Below are 17,144 nucleotides of genomic sequence, written 5' to 3'. Positions count from 1 at the left end.
CATTTCTCTCAGTTTAGAAATGTTGTTATTGCTATTGAAGTGATGTTTCTTTAACTAAGTATCAGTCATTTTAATTAAATCAGCGTCTGCTCACTGAGGCAGACGGTTCGAAATTGGCTCGGGATTGAATAAGTGACATGAGAAAGGGCAATTCTGCCTCAATAGGTTAATTTTCTGGAAGCTAATGAAAGCAATTGTTTATTGAAAGGAGACTGTGTATAATTTCGGCCATCAATTATGAGGCTTAATGTCAGTAAGTATAAAGCATTCCTGGCTTTCAGAGCATTATCCTTCTCCTTTGTTTTTGTTGTCCTTCTGTAGCCTATAAACCAGATTTACTCCTGCATGCCAACTTTACTATCTAGTCTGATAGATTAAACACCAGGTCTTGATAGTCAAAGAAGATTTTGAGTTCAAATATTTGGTCTTTGACATGAATAAATGTGATCTTTGAGACTTGATGTGCACCAGCCGAATATCACATTTTACACGTGCACACTACAAAGGCAGCCGCAACAAGAAGAAGAGAAAAAAAACCAGTGTATTCTGATGTTTTTGGATTAGAACAAAACGTTAATATACGTATCATTTTGTTTAGGTTGGGTGTGCAAACCTAAAAGTGCTGCTGTAACTCACCCTGTAGCTGCTTTTAATTATCCTGACAGAAATCACGTGATGTTATAAAAAATTCTTAATGTAGTATCTTTAGAGCAATCATTCATATCGTACTAACATCAGGTGATAATGATACCATTTTTAAATACTCTGTCAAAAACATTTAAGCTTGTCAAATTGTGTGCAGTTCTATAGTGCATTTGAAACCTGATTTATTTGAACACGTTCTGCATTTCATCCCCTTACTTGTATCAGAAACAACAACACTGCTGGGATTCTTTACTAGAATTTAAGGAGGATTTATGGAGGTAGTTTCTGCTTTGCATTAGGTTGTAAATTCTCCTTTAGACAAATAGAACATGCACAATCCTGTGATTGCTTTTTTTTATTTATCTCAATTTCTGTGTTTTTTGTGTATACGTGCTGGTTTTCATCATGTCATGGGGACACTGATCTGTTTACGTTCACGTCATGGGGACCTCTTCCTTTCAGGGGACCAAAAATCAGATACCCATAAGGAAATTAGGCTTAAACAGCTGTACAAGTAAATTACAGTGTGCTGGTGAAGTTTCACGCATGGGCCCATGTCGCACATTATTTCTGCTAAAGCTAAATATGTTAAGCCAGTGTTAATGGCTTAACATATTTGTTAAAATATCCTTAAGTAGCAACAGTAAAGTAATCTGTGAAAATAAGTAGTATTTTCACCTTTTCCCAGTGCTACAACTGCAATCTGAAGAAAAGCATTGCTCGCAATCAAAAACAACCTATCAGAGCAAGGAGGAAAGCATTTCTGTTGCACCAGTGCATGTTAAGCTTTCAGATGTTTTAAGAAATGTTCACATTAGTTAATTATTTATGTTAAGAACTGTAAAATAAAGTGATTAAATTTACAGCAAACCTCCTGAATTAACTCTTTTATTCATCAACAACAATTTGAATTGTAACTCATCAAGTCTGGACACCCTACTGCCTAACATTTCGTCTAAGGGGTGTCAAACTCCAGGCCTCGAGGGCCGCAGTCCTGGAACTTTTAGATGTGCCTCTGCTGCACCACAGCTGAATAGAATAATTAAGGCTCTGGAGAACTGATCTACACAAGGTGGAGGTAATTAAGACATTTCATTCCAGTGTTTTGTACCTGTGGCACATCTAAAAACTGCAGGACTGCGGCCCTCAAGGACTGGAGTTTGAGACTCCTGCAACTGTTTGGCTTCACTGTGATGCTCGTTAAGACTGGTTCTGTTTCACCTGTTTCACATAAATATTTGGTTTTAGTGATTCTGAAAAACTTTGTGTTTCGCTGCTCGCCCAAATCATGTCTTCACCTCCTCTCCAGGGATTATGAAAATGTAAAAGCTTTAGTCAAGATTTCATCTCTTGTGATGGTCTTGGACTTTTCACTGGTTCATAACTACTAATCACTTTTTTAAATTATTTGCTCAGCACCTTATCTGTTGTCTTTCAGAATGTATGTAGTTGGTGCACAAGAAATTACGCAAATAAAGTTTAAGGATAAAAAACAATATTTATATTAGTTGGCTTTGAAGAATTTGAATAACAAATGATTAAGTGATGAGAATGAAAATAAACAGAAACAGTTTCTCTGTTGACATGACACACAAATAATATATCTCAAATAATATATCTTCCATGTATATAGTAATAGAAATATGATAAATTATTAATTCTTTTGAAATTCTATTTAGTTTTCTTTCTTTCCTAAGCATTGGCATGACTCAATGAATATATTTTACATGAAATAAAAAATTGTAACATCTGCACTCAAAGTAGGAAAACCTGACAAAAATAAGCCATGCTACATGAACGTATGAATACGAATAATCACTTTAGTGAAAAATATTAATATGACATTAAATAGGAATGTTTAATAATACATACAAAAAACACAAAAGTTTAAGAGTTTCAGCTATTGAATATGACAAAAGCATCCAATTATGAGAACTCTGTTTTGATCTGGTTCTGATTTTCCCAACCTTCCCAGATAAGAATCGTTCAGGTATGAGTGTATGTACCTGACATCCTGAGGAGCTTTTGACTTGCAGCTCTCTGAATTGTTTAAGGTTCTGTGTATAATATGCACTGACACAAATCTATAAAATAATGATGATGCGATAGTTTTCAAATTATACACAAGCCATTGCGAGGACTCAAGCAATAGGGGGTTTGATTATTATTTTTTTAACAATAAACATAAAGAAACGCTGATTTAGAGAAAAAATTAACTCAGCCTTGGAGACAGTTTGCAGCCTTCATCAACTTTTATACAAGTCTGAGCACAAACACATAGAATGAAACTCAAAAGATTCCCTCTACCTCATCGAGTATACGATCTTTGCCAGTTATAAATTGCATGAATATTATGGGAACATGCTGGCACTCGTTTACAAGTACTGACGCTGCGGTAACGAAAGGCCCACCCTCCTGCAGCCCCTCCCAGCCCTCTCCTCCTCGCAGCGAACTGCTTCGCTCGCTCCTCTGCATTGAAGAAGTCCGTGGTCGCTCGGAAGAATTCCAGCATGACTTTGTGACTCCAGTTGGGGCCATGGTTGTCCACTGTACTTGTTGCGACCACAGAGCCCGCTGCGCTTCCGGCACTTCCATCCGACTGGGTGGAGAAGCCACAGTGACCTCCACGGTCTGTCAGAAGGAGGAAAAAGTGTGGGTTTGTCTCAAAGAGCTCCAGGGGCAGGGAGGACTGGGCGTCTCCTCGCATAGGGTCGTCTTTAGCGCACACACTCAGAACAGGAATAGCCACCTCATCCACGTCTCTTAAAGGTTCGTTGCGTTCCCAGTAAGCATCCCAGGCTCCTGAAGCGCTGCAACCACTGCTGGGTCCAGATGTGGAGCCAGCGTATCCAGACTGACAGAAGAGGGCTTCCTCCACCCCACGCAAGGAACAGCTAGAAAAAAGAGTGTCCGTGTGCATGATGTCGCCCAGCGCCGTCCTGTACCTGCAATATGAGGACAGACGCAAATGAACAAAGCAGGACGTGAAAAGAGAGACACTAGGTGGAGAACAGTAAATCAATGCTCAAGAGCCGCACAAGTCTCTGATTCTCTAATAGCCATGATTTGAGAAACTTCACCTGGGTCACGATGTCTCTCAGAATCACTAAGTTGACATCAAGCAGGCCATCTGTTGCTGTGGTAACTTAATTGCTCCCCTCCAACAGCCCATGCCTCTCCGAAAAATGGTTTCTGAGTACCTGCAGATGCACCGTCTAAAATTTCTATTTCATCTCCTTTTAAACAACCTATTTTTTAAATGCTCCTTTTTGCTGATCGGAAGAAAAAACAAACCAATATCTCTATGAAGACATAGAATATCTCGGGGCGAGATGTGAGAGAAATCAAATAAAAGTTTTTATTTTAGTCCAACAAACCTGGAAAACATTGTTAAAAGAATGCATTGGATATGTTTCATTGCAGAGTAAGGTGGTTTAAAACTAAATTTACATAAAGTCCTTTAAAAATATGGTTTCATTACAGATTCCAATGATACAACAATATTTAAAGGTGTCAAAGGTCAAATCTAAAGTAGCTTCGGTTTCCTCTTTATTTTTAAAAGGCGCACATTTTGACAGTTGGTCTATCTGCAGATTATTTCAGACAATCGTTATCTGGGAACTTTGGAGCTCTCAAAAACCAAACAGGGCAGGTGTTTGTCTCTCTTGGACTGTTTATTGTTTATATTTTCAAAATTATAGATAGTCAGTTTCTATCCAACCTGATAGAAATTGATTTCTATCAAGGCTTATCACCTTGAACTTGATTAAGAATAAACTGCTTAATATTTCTTAGTGAAGAGAAATCTGTCAAATGACACCTTAACTGCTAGCGTGTGATTTAATTTGTGAATATATCAACACCCCCATCATTTGAAGGTTTGGGGACCAGAAGAGGTATTTAAAAAACTGTAGTTCATTAATAGGTTAAAGGTTTCATTATTTTTAAACTGTGTTAAAAAGTCTCTTTTAACCCCTTAATTGTCACTGGTGTCCTCATTGACTTACATGTTAACAATTTGAGGGTGACAATTAAGGGGTTAATGTACAATTATCTAGTTCAGATTTGAGTAAAATAAGTATTTTAGATATCTAACCAGAGATGATGAAAGGGAGACCTTCATCACTGTAATGCATGAAATAGTTTGCTGATTGGAAGCATTTTTATTATTTTACTCTGAACCCAAAATGCTATGCTCCCTAACAAGAGACTTCAACAGAGGCTTGTTTTGTGCTTATGCAAGTTCACCAGTTGCAGTAACATGCTGGTAGCAATTGATTAGATCTTGTGCCATCAAATTTCAAATCCTTTAAAAGCCAGATTACGATTTTTTTTTTCAAAATTTGTTTCAAAATCTTTAAGTTTTCCCCATGATATTGCTCAAACTTTGTCTTGTCTGGTAAACCTCATTTTGGCGTATCACCTTGAGTCGTGAACTCGAGGTATCATTGAACCACTAATTAGAATTTCTTCTCGTTCATGTCCCCCTCCTTACCTGCTGAGACATATCTTCTGATACAGTGCCAGCACCCACTGCAGGGGCCAACACAGCCCACTCTCAAACCAGCTCTGGCAGCGAAACACAGGTGACAGGCAGACCGCTGCTGTCACATAACTGGAGGATCCACACTCCCCCAGATAGGACAGGAGGAGGCCCGACCCCGAGCTCTCGCTCACTGCGTACAGCCTTCCGGCGGGCTGTCGGTAGCGAATGTAGCGCACAGCCTCTCGCAGATCCGAAGGGTCGCCAAACTGTTGCAGTTTGAGGGTGGTCAGTGGAGTGCTATTGTGGCTGCGGCGGTTGAAGACTGCAGGGAGGTAGCCGTGGGACAGAGCCGATTCACACAGCTGTAGAGACACAGAGCAGAAACAGGATAATAAATGATTCAATGTCTCAAAAATGCTAGGCCGCAGTGGTTGATAAGGAAACGCTTACACGTTGATGTGAAGCAATTGACTTTTGTTGTTTTTATGAGTAAACCAGTGATTGAATTAGTGTGACCTAGCCTCCTTGAAATGTCAGAGAATTAAGCAATTTCTCTTCTTAGGGCACCGTCCCTTTCAGGCCCACTAAGCTGAAACACTGCTGTGACATGAACACTGAAAGCTCTTTGTAAAGACAAGATAAACGATACCTATAAATATATTTAACTAAAATAATTTTGTAGATTTCTTTTTTTTTTATCATTACATTAACTTGTAACTGATCAAAAGTGTTGTTTTACTCTCTTACGCTCATTTCTGGGGAACGAAAATTACCATAATTTTCTCATATCAAACAGAGGAAGGAAAAATTACAACCTGTGTTTATATCAGCGACTGCATGACAGTAAGCAACTGTTTTTCTTCCTTCTAATGCTTATGTTTCATTCAAACCCACAACATAACTAATCAATAAAACTGACCTGAGCAAATGCCAAAAATTTTATTTTCAAACCACTTTGCACGAAAAAGGCGTCGGCTTTTTATACAATCATCAAGAATTTGCTCTAAATGAATTCAAATCAGTTGAATTCATTCCGATAAAATTCCAGTCAGATTCAGAATAACCTGCAAACAATTCAATCACTAAAAGTTTGTCATAAACTTGAGGCAGTTTGTTATTTGCATATCAGATAATAAACTGGGCAAAAAAATTACTTTTTGCTCAGTTTGTACAGAAAGTAGACCTTAATGAAAGAGAAGGAACAGCATTCCTGGATCTAACATTTACAGCAGCAACAAATTATGCAAGATAATAAGATTTACTCTAAAAGCTGCAGGACAGTCAGAAAAGTGCAGTGACAAACTGTGACACCAGAATATCACTCATTTACCCATCAAAATGAATCATTGTTTTTCAAATAGATAACATGAGCAAAAGACATGAATTAAATCTGCACACTTCAGCTTGAATTTCCAAAGATCTTTTGCAACACTGACAACCTAAAGGCATGATTTGGATTTCCCTGGCATAATTGTTCCTGTTCTGCATACACAGACACAGGGACCATGAAGCATCATTGCACTTTTAATGTGATTTCTATGAATCTGAAATTAGAAATGAACAGATTTAATACATTTATTTTGCACAGTAGGTTTATTTTTGCCAAAAATGTTGAAAATAACGCTGGATTATGAAAGAAATGTTCCTTTGCAGGACAAGTCAAAAGAAACAAGTTGCTTCAGCAGTTTTCTAACAAGGCTGATTAAATGTCAGCTCAGTGATAAATTCCTGAAGCAGAGACTGCACACTGGACAAAACGCCCCGCTCTGACCTTACAGTACTACTACAGCAGAGGGCTTCTATACTGAAGAGTGATACTTCCTTCAGTTCTTATTGATTAGTTCAAGTTATTTCACATTTAGAACTACTATCAAATCCCATCAACAAACCTTTAAGTGCAACAAACCATCAGATAGCAAAACAATAAACTAGATTCACCTCTACAGGTACTATACAGCCTGCAGGGTGTTGAGAAAAGATTGCTTGCTGGAGGTGTGACTGTGCAATCACTAATGTCTGCCCATGACATATGCAATGCAGCAGCTCAATGAAGCTTACCTGAAAGCCTGCACTGTAAACAACCTGATGGGCAGTAGAGCCTTGACATTTTTGCTAGAAACAAAATGCCTTTTTATATTTCCTTCAACTTGACACATTTGCGCTAATTTGTGTTGATCTGTCCTGTAAAATCCCAGTAAGACACATTGAAGGTTTTAGTAGCTATGTGACAAAATGTGCCTTGAATGTTCGGTGGACGACCATAGTTTTTGCAAGACTAAGCATTTGATACACATAATTCGTGGTAACTATAATGGTGCAGGTGACTCATACAACTTGTTGTATTGATGATAAATCAAGTTCGGAAAAGCTGAGTTTTTCCTCTATGATTACATCCAGAAGTGATACAGTCATGACCATTACCAATAAATTGTTCCTACATTACCTGCAGCGGAGCCTGGTTAAAATTGCATCCCACTAAAAATGTAATAAGTCAAACTAGCTTGCTCTCCTCTTAGACTGAGAAAGGACAAAATAGAGGGGTGCATTGGAAAGAAAATCCCCACATAATACAACTATTATTTTCTGTGTCTTTACAAAAAGAACTATACCTAAAAATAAATTCCACAAACAATGTGTAAAGCACTTCAAATTCACCTTTACTAGGTCATGATGTGCTCGATGAAGCCGCTCTGTCAGCAGGGAAGTTAATGTAAGGTGAGATGGGTACAACCGCTGGATGTCTGCCTGCAGAAATATTTATGGGTTTTGAAAATACTTCTCTTTAATAATAAAAACTAGGCTCCTTCCTACACATCCTTCCACACCTTCGATATATTGCAGTTCCTTCGGTGTGATGTATTTCAAAATGAGGATAAAAATTTTTAAACTGTTAAAGTGAATCTCTTTTTTTTATAGTCATAGGTTATGAGGATAATAATATTCTGTTGTCTCAAAATAAATATAAAAAGCAAAGCAACTAGACCCTCCTGTAATTGATTTTGTCAGAGAAAATTGAACACCACAATTTATTTTGGAATAAGCTTTGAAAGGTATGATGGTGCCGCAGAGACAGCAACATTGTGGTTTTGCTGTTGTGTGGTTTCCCGCTTCCGTTTTAGTCTCTCTAGAGATGCAAGCTGCTAAGCAAGCTGCTTTAGCAGTACAGAAAATTTTGGAAAAACTGCTGGACTAATTTTCTAGCTTCGAAAGGTACTGTAGATAAAACGGACAGAAAACGAGATATCCAAAGGAAGAGAGAGACATAAATGGAGTATGTCATTACATTGATTACACCAATCGATTGTTCTAGAGTGATTGCTGTAATTAATTGCTATTGATTCTATGTTGCATTGTGTTTCTGTGTTTGATATGACATAAAGCACTTCGAAATGCCTTGCTGCTGAAATGTGCCATACAAATAAAATTTGATTTGATTTACCGGTTTAGTGAAAAAGTTGGTAAGTAAGTAAGAGTGGGTTAATGTTTGTAAAACTTGCAGGTGCAGATGTGACTTGGTCGGCCCCCCACCCTAAAACTAAGTCCCCAAGGGAAACACTGCAAAGCCACACGTTAGATGAAATATAAAACTTCAACAAAGTTTATGCCTCCAGCAAGCAATCGTTTCTCAATAGCAGAGGAAGCAGACCATCCGTAAGAATAAAACGTTAGAACAAGGGGCTGGTTTATACCAGGAAATATTTAGATATATCTAATAGGTAATTGGAACATACAAATAAGACTAGCTCTGTATTTTAGTGCAGACCTGGGTTACTTGCATTACAAAGTTAGATCAAATTCATACATTGTCTCAAATGTATGTATTTTAAATATATGTTTTAATTCTGCTTCACAGTAACCTCTGATCTCTACATCAAGGATATTATGACTACATGATGTATGCCAATCTGAATTAACAAAGGTCTTGTCTCTTTATTTACTCCCACTTGGCTCTGTGGCATTTCTCTCCAATATTATTCTGACGACACTCAGATTTATGTCCCACTATCAAAGAGAACTGTATTCTGTGCTACATCACAGTATCTCAATGATATAAAGGCCTGGATCTCTTTCAACTTTCTAAAATTTAATAAGAGTAAAACAGAAGTTATGGTTTGTTGGCACAGAAGAAACCGTCCCTGTAGATGTAGGATCCTTGGCCGACTACGCCAAGACAACCATCACTATCTGTGGGGTAAATGATGGTTAAAGTAAAGCAAGGCCTTTCTCAGAAGCATTTAGAGCAGGGGTCTCAAACTCCAGTCCTCGAGGGCCGCAGTCCGGCAGTTTTTAGATGTGCCACAGGTACAAAACACTGGAATCAAATGGCTTAATTACCTCCACCTTGTGTAGATCAGTTCTCCAGAGCCTTAATTATTCTATTCAGGTGTGGTGCAGCAGAGGCACATCTAAAAGTAGCAGGACTGCGGCCCTCAAGGACTGGAGTTTGAGACCCCTGATTTAGAGATTATAAGTCATGCCTTTATCAACACTGGTCTTGCTTAACACAATGCACTTTTGCAAGTAGTTATATTATTTTCTAGTTCAAGATGGTAGAAAGCACACTTGGTTTGTACAAGTTAATATGAATACATAACCCACATTTTAGCTCCTCTCCGCTGGCTGCCTGTACATTTAAAATCTTTTGTTTTGATTTTAATGCATTCTTTTGTCTTCTCCATTTAATCTTTAGACTTAACCTTTTTCTCTCTTTTTTACTTATTAAAACTCATCTCTTCAGCCTCTGATATCCATTGAGAAGCTATTTTTTACTGTTTGCTCTTTCCCCCGTTTTATGGGGGTTTTATTGATTTTGGCATCTTTTTTCAATATGTATGTCACTTTGGTCCTGTATGGTGTCTTAAGGTGCTTTATAAATAAAAATGGGTTGTATTGGAAGTAGAAGAAGACAACAAATTTGCAAAGATATAAAATAACAGAAGTTCAGACAAGTCTTCCATTTAAAAATATTTGTGTTCTGTGATAAAGGGAGCTGAAGATCACAGGCTCCATAACCCACATATCTCTCTCTGATTCTTCTCTGTCACAGACACAGACACGAGCGTGTATGCTCACACAGCACAAGCACTCTCATCTCTTTGCAGCACTTACTCACTTTCTCACACTTTGATCCCTTTCTGCATAGTGAATTTCACCAGTAACAGAGGCAGTCTTAGCTCTTACTTTAGCGTGGAGTTCTTTCAAATGTGAACGAATGACAACACCACCAACTGAGAGCATGAAAAAAGAAAGATGAGCTCATCTGTTAGAACGAGGTGCTTCATTACACACCCATAAATTTCCTTGGATTTACAGGTTAATGTTGAGGATATTTACTTTTTAACACCATGCTCGTAGAGCTGGCTTATTTTTTAATGATATAGAGCTGACAGGGAGCCTGTGACTGATTTGCACACAGAGGTTAAGAGCGTGCAATGAAGCGTGATGCCAGATGCCTTGAACAATGAAAGAACCCAGCCGGTGTGCTCCTGGCTTCACAAGTCAAGTAATGCTTTGTAATTCCTCACTTAATTACCTCTGTCAGTCTATTGGAAGGAGCTGTAGAAAGACTGCCGTGCATCAGCTCTCTGTTTTTTAACCGATCTGCTCTTTTCCTCCAAAGGAGCATGACTTTACCCCAGGAAGCTGCTGTTTTCCCCAAATGGCAGATTGGGATGTTTGCATTTTTCAGTATCACTTTACTAAAGCCCTTCTGCTTTTAGAAGATGGAATTGCTTTTACAAACTGCATGAGCCTGTATAAAAAAAAAAAATCCCTTTTGTTCATGTTCAAATTTATAGAGTGATGCATTTCAACAGTAATGAATCTAACTATATAACTATATACTATATAAAACCATATACTTGATGGAGAAGACAAACAAAAACCACACTGACACCAAATGCAGCTAAATGCAGTTTCCAATTATATTAGCTTTTCATTTTCAGGACCTTGCAAAAAAAAAAAAAAAAGAGAAGTGTTGGTGTGCATTCTCTAAATAACACTGAGGTGAACCAAGTATTCATCAGTCACCCAGTCTTGTGATTTGGTCTCAGTATTCTTTCCAGCTGTTGTAACTGTGAAGCCCTGAGGGGTTTGTTAGAGAACATTAGAGAACAAACAGCATCATGAAGGTCGGGGAGCACAGCAGACAGGTTACGGAGAAACATGTGGAGAAGTTTAAAACAGGCTTATAGCTTCAAATAAAATTCCAATAGCTGACAGACCTCTGATCAACTGCATCATCACTAAAACATTCGAGCATTAACCAGTATGGTATAGCCAAGAGGTCCATGGCAACTTTGGAGGAGCTGCCCATTCACAGCTCTGGTGGAAAAATCTGTTCCTGCTTACAGTTTGTTGCAAATTTGGATTTTGACTGTATTCTGCAGGCAATTGTGCAACAAACCTCAGGCCTTAATTAGTTACCTTCACCACATTCCTTGTGATCTTTCCGAAGGAGTTGGGGATGATGAGCAAAACTGGGCAGGTGGAGTGACTGGAAGTCCTGCGTCTCCTGTGGTGGGACGGCACAGCCCAGTCCAGCGATACCAGCCCGTCGTCGCTGAGCTGTAGGTTGTCCCGCACGAACTGAACCGAGCTGTCGCACGGCCAGCACGCCTCGTACGCGCTCTGCAGAAAGGCGCTGGCTCTCCACGTCCATCCGCCGCACGGAGAGTAGCAGCTGAAAGTCCTGCAGTGCTTCTGGAGGTACTTGGCCAGCGCGGAGGGCTTGCATATGAGCGACACAGTGCGTGTTTCTTCGCCGGTGCCGTCAGCTCCCTCCGCGCACACCAAGCGGGCACCGTCGCTGCCGGCTGCCAGCTGTGAAACGCCCAGCCTCTGAGGGAAGGCGTTGGGACCAAACAGATGTTTGGTGCCTGGCCATATGAAAAGCACCAGGATCACAACACAGAAAGCCACAAGCCATTCCAGCATTGGCGCGGTCTGCAAAGTGGAATCAGGAGAACGCGCTCACTTTCACAGCTGTATCTGAAACTGAAGTTTACATTCACGGCTAATATCCAAGGAAGCTGTCATTCTTACAGTTTTTTTCCACCCAAAATTGTTTCAAAACTGCTTAGCCCTTTAAAGGAGGTGTTTGCTTCCCTCCTGTGCCAGCGCGCACCGACCGGTCCATCGGAAACACACGGCGGTCTTTGCGTAGCGGGTTCTGCTCTAATTCTAGCACGTTTTCCTCTCCGGACGCAGCTTGGGATCAACGAGGCGGATCCGCTCACAGTTTCAAGCACGCAGCTCCAAGAGAGTGACGCTTAAACCTGTGGTGCCCAAGCAGAACTAATGCCTGAGATCAGCGCGCAGCTCGTGTTGGAAACGCCTCGCACCCCCTCCCCCACCTCTTTCTGACTGAACATGTCATCCTGACCATGTTTTAAAGTTGACTCATTAAAACAGGCAACTTCCAGGAATTAGGAGTTTTATTAACCTTTCAACAGTTCTAAGAAGAAAAAAAACAACAATAAGTACAGCCAGTTTCTGATCGGTATCAGTGAGATCTAAATTCCTGCTAAATTAATTTGGGAACTTGCGACCTTGTGCAAGGTACCAAGGGTACAGTCATAATCAGAGCCATAAGCCATGGTCACTCCTTTTCATGCGCACTATGCAAAGTGACCTGTTGAGCAGGTGAACAGTTTCTGTTTTCTAAATGAGATGCGTGTGGGAAAGGACAAAATATATAAGCCGTATTGCATAATTGGATGCAAAATACAGTTTTATAACATACCTCCTATTTGGATAAGAGGTATTTCGTGATACTGATGCTGACGTAACCCCCTTGACAATTTGCATTTCATCCAGCTACATTTACATACCTAAACACAGCAGTTATATGGAGTGCAGATAACATAAGCAGTTTAGATCTGTCCCTCCTGTTTGAAGTATCATTCAGTACCAACAGGTCATTTATCAAAATGATCGGTTCATACTTCTCACAATCCGGGTCTTCAACAAAAAGCCCAGAATCTTGCAAAAAATCCTATGTCAAATTGTTGGTTTTTTTATCCTAAAAAGTAATCCAAACTTTCAACATCTCACTTTGCTCTGTTCATTTCAGAAAAAGTGATGACTCTCGTCAAATAATCCTTTGCAGTCCCATACATGAGATTATTTGATGGTAACTAAGAAGGACGGTGCATTTGAGTCAAGTCAAATTTATTTATAAAGCGCAAAACACATATAGACCTGGTGTGCTAATAGCAGAATAAAATTAGGTAATATCCTAACCGTGTTGTCTGGTTTTCTTCAGCAGGAACAAAGATGCAGGTCAGAGGTAACAAGAAGATTAATGTGGTTAAAGCTGGGAAGAAAACTTATTGGACAAGTCTTGATGCTTGGTTGGAGGTTCATGTGTCAGCAGGGCGATGCTTACAAGCAGCCAGAGCTGCAGTGGAATGGCTCTTCGATCCATATCGGTTGGAGTGGTCAATTGAAGGTTTGGTGATATATCTAAATATTTTTGCTGAAGTAAGCAAAAGGTTGTTTCCGAAATTGTTGACCACAGGAGGTGCTGAGTATAAAGGCAGAGCAGACTTTTAAAATTTTATTCATGAAAACCATTTAATATATCCCTTTTCTTTCACTTTACAAATGTGCACCACTTTGTTTTAGTCTACAAAAGATCTCAATAAATTACTGGTTTGGCAGTAATAGGCAGAAACATTCAGGGAGTGTGAAGTACTTATGTAATGGTTGAGTTGAGTATGAGTTACATCATGCTGGTTTATTTCTTGGAAATTAGAAGTTTTGTCAATAGTTAGGGATTATTGTGACCACATAATAGAATTTCCTACCTAAAATAATGGCCTAAGTGATCTATCTATCTATCTATCTATCTATCTATCTATCTATCTATCTATCTATCTATCTATCTATCTATCTATCTATCTATCTATCTATCTATCTATCTATCTATCTATCTATCTATCTATCTATCTATCTATCTATCTATCTATCTATCTATCTATCTATCTATCTATCTATCTATCATGCATAAAGTGTGAATTAAATATTGATGTTGGCATCTCGTTACTCACTTCCTTCATCATTCAAAGCTGACACACATAATAATTGGTTGAGTTCACATTGTGTTCTCTTCAAATCTTGTTTTATTTATGGAAATGTCAACCTTTTTCTACATGCTTGGAAACAACTGTGAAACAGGGCAACAATATGAAATATTTGATGATATTCAGGCCCAGTGACTCTGTAAAGGTCACACGAGGAGAAGAAAAATCTTTTTTGACAGGCACAAGGGACAAACAGAGCCATCTGGGCAGCAATAATCTATTTTGCATTGATAAAAGCAGGAAAGGAGGTCATCAAATCACATTTTATTTTAGGCGAAAATGACAAAAAGATGACTTTATTAGATAAGGTTTGGATTTTACATCCAATGGTATTTGTTTGATGAAAGACTTGTGTCAGAGAGAAAGCTTTTGGTAAATGTATCCTGTGTGCAGCAAGTCTAAGGAAACTAACAATGCTCAGTTTCACTGGTCGCTATGAAAAGATGCTTGAAGTAAGATAAACTTTTTTTCATTTTGTCATGGTAGAGCCACAAAGTACATTTTATTTAAGTTTTATGTGACCAATCAGCACAAAGTAGCAAAATGTTGGAAGGAAGAAAGGAAGAGAAAGTTGTAATTTTTTTTAAACAAATAAAAAATCTGAAACATGTGATATGCTTGTATCTACTCTAATATCAGGGTAATAAATCCAGTGCAACACTGCCATCCAAAGTCAGCAAATTAGTTAACAGAGTAAATACTAATGTCAAACTTGATACCAATATAAATCTGGCTGCTCTGTGATTGCAGCAAACGCTTTCATAACTGTTTGGCATCTGGAAACTCTCTATATACACATCATCGAGTGACTAGAGAAACACAACAATCCATGGTCCTTCAGAGCAGATTGGTAACCTTTTCTTCTGTTTTATTCAGTGTCGCAAAAAAAAAAATACACGAAAACTGGAATGTATGTATTGGCGCACAAACTGCTATCAAGTCCTATGCTTTGTAGGCTGTGCCGTGTTTTCTCCAGCACTGCTGACACGTTAGAAAAAAGTAGGTTACTGGGCCAAAATGAAGACGCAGCCTAGAGGTTGGCACAGTAAATGAATTTAGTCTTCTAGGTGAGATTTTGCTGACATTTACCTCCACATCAATTTGCACATTTAAGAAAAAACCCTTTACACTGCAAAACATTTAAATTGCTGGAAGGAAATCAACATGAGGTCGAGGCAAATTTTCTTATGTTGCAGTATAAGCTGACATCACATACAGCCACAAATTAGTTAGCTCAGTTTTGTGGTACGGAGGATTAAGAAGCAGGGTTTCACCATGACAGTAGCTTCTATATTTCACTCTTTGCTCCAGATAGAGCACTTCACTATTGCTTACTCTTCCCTGAGGGTTAATATTTTTATGGAACTGTTGGTTTTGTCAGTCTAAATTTGCTAACCATATATAATCAGAATCAGCTTCCTTGGCTATGATTGTGTGCACAAACAAGGAATCTGGGTTTGGTTTGACTTAAAACATCCAGTTTCCAAAACATCAAACATCTATAAAATGCTGTATAAAAATATGCAGGCGAAGCCAAACACATTAAATCTGATTGAGCTGACCCTGTTTAGTTCCTTCAAATTAGAGACAGGAACAGAGAGGAAAAGCTTTTCCTGCGCAGCACATTTGTTGCCAGGAAACCTACAGAAGTCACAAGTGGAGCACAGGTGTTGTCATTTATTTACTCTGTAATGGATCTCGTAAGAGTGTAACATTTTTGCCCTGGAAGAGCACACATCATGATCTCCTAACTTTGGATATCACCTGAAAGCACCACCAAGAAATGGGAAACAGAAGTACTGCTATGTAATGGCATTCAAAATGAACCTCAACATTTTCTGCTACATCTGTAATGGAAAAACTGATATGAAATTCACACTAGAAATTGAAAAAAGCCTGAGGAATTCACTCGTACAAAACAGGTATACCTGTAGGTTTCATTGCATTAAAAATGTTTAATATTGTGGAATGCCATAAGGAATAAATATTGAACAAAATCAGTAAGATGTTTTTAACACTTAAAAGAAAATCAATTGTTTGGCAATGATAACTCTGTAAAAATCTTTGTTCCAACTAAACACAATAAAACAACCATAGCAGCATATTTAAACACCTAAATGCTGCTAAACGTGTGTTAGGTTAGGCTAGGTTAGATTAGGTTCTTTTATTTATAACCTTGATAGATTTGCTTTCCAGTTGTTCACTTTTTCATTTTTTAAATAATGGTACCAACAAATAAATGAGAATCACACTAAAATACAAGGAAGCAAGATGATTTATGGGTCATATTTCATATTTCACATAAAAAGTAAATATTTTCTTTACTGCCAGTTTGTGCCATTGTACATAGTTTTTACTTCCTCTTCCTTTGCACAAAGTCACCATTGCTCAGCTGCGACTCTAAACATCAAACTAAACAGTCACAGTGCTGCTGCTTCCGTCAGATTACCAGATTTAAGTGAACCCGTGTGGCTAACTGTGGTTACGACAACATTTTTTCATCACTTATCACAAAGGCTCTATAAAGAGAAACATCACAGCCACCTCCTACTAAAACTCTTTAAGTGTAGTCATTTGAAGAACTCATGTTTGGGTTATGCCTTTCAAACACAGGCATTTCTTTACATAGCCATGCAGTACTTAGCCTCTCCTTGAACTTCAACTGTGACGTAAAATACTTTGTGCTGACTGGCTCACATCCACCGTCAAACAAAACTTGCCACTTCACCAGATGAAAATGTAACGTGTGGCACTTTGTGGTGGGGGAGCATTGGCCGGGCTAATCCAAGCAAGTGTCTTTACATTTATACAATCCTTGCGATAACATAAATAAATTACTTAAATTTATAGCATCAGGGATCCTTGCAAAAATAGAAATGAAAATTGAGCCGTGAGCATTTTCAGAAGCCACAAGCAGCCCATCGAGG

General features: G+C 38.7%; 1 protein-coding gene across 1 annotated transcript; it reads right to left on the bottom strand.

Annotated features, from left to right (window-relative positions):
- Positions 1-2,478: 2,478 nt before the first annotated feature.
- Positions 2,479-12,494, bottom strand: abhd15a (abhydrolase domain containing 15a). The gene is made up of 3 exons (XM_044119462.1): positions 11,558-12,494; positions 5,141-5,493; positions 2,479-3,590 (listed from the first exon to the last, which is right to left on the bottom strand). The coding sequence occupies exons 1-3, from the start codon at positions 12,065-12,067 to the stop codon at positions 2,954-2,956; spliced, it is 1,500 nt and encodes a 499-aa protein (XP_043975397.1). The 5' UTR covers positions 12,068-12,494; the 3' UTR covers positions 2,479-2,953.
- Positions 12,495-17,144: the final 4,650 nt, after the last annotated feature.

The sequence above is a fragment of the Gambusia affinis genome, linkage group LG06 (assembly GCF_019740435.1).
Source record: "Gambusia affinis linkage group LG06, SWU_Gaff_1.0, whole genome shotgun sequence".
Classification (NCBI taxonomy): domain Eukaryota; kingdom Metazoa; phylum Chordata; class Actinopteri; order Cyprinodontiformes; family Poeciliidae; genus Gambusia; species Gambusia affinis.
The sequence above is the reverse complement of the archived record's forward strand: the minus strand, read 5'-3'. Positions and strand labels throughout refer to the sequence as shown.

Coding starts and splice junctions, on each gene's coding strand:
- abhd15a (XM_044119462.1), bottom strand. CDS start 12,067: ATGCTGGAATGGCTTGTGGCTTTCTGTGTTGTGATCCTGGTGCTTTTC. Junction 5,494..11,557: donor TCACAAGGAATGTGGTGAAG/GTAACTAATTAA, acceptor GTGTCTCTACAG/CTGTGTGAATCGGCTCTGTC. Junction 3,591..5,140: donor CAGAAGATATGTCTCAGCAG/GTAAGGAGGGGG, acceptor CTCATATTGCAG/GTACAGGACGGCGCTGGGCG.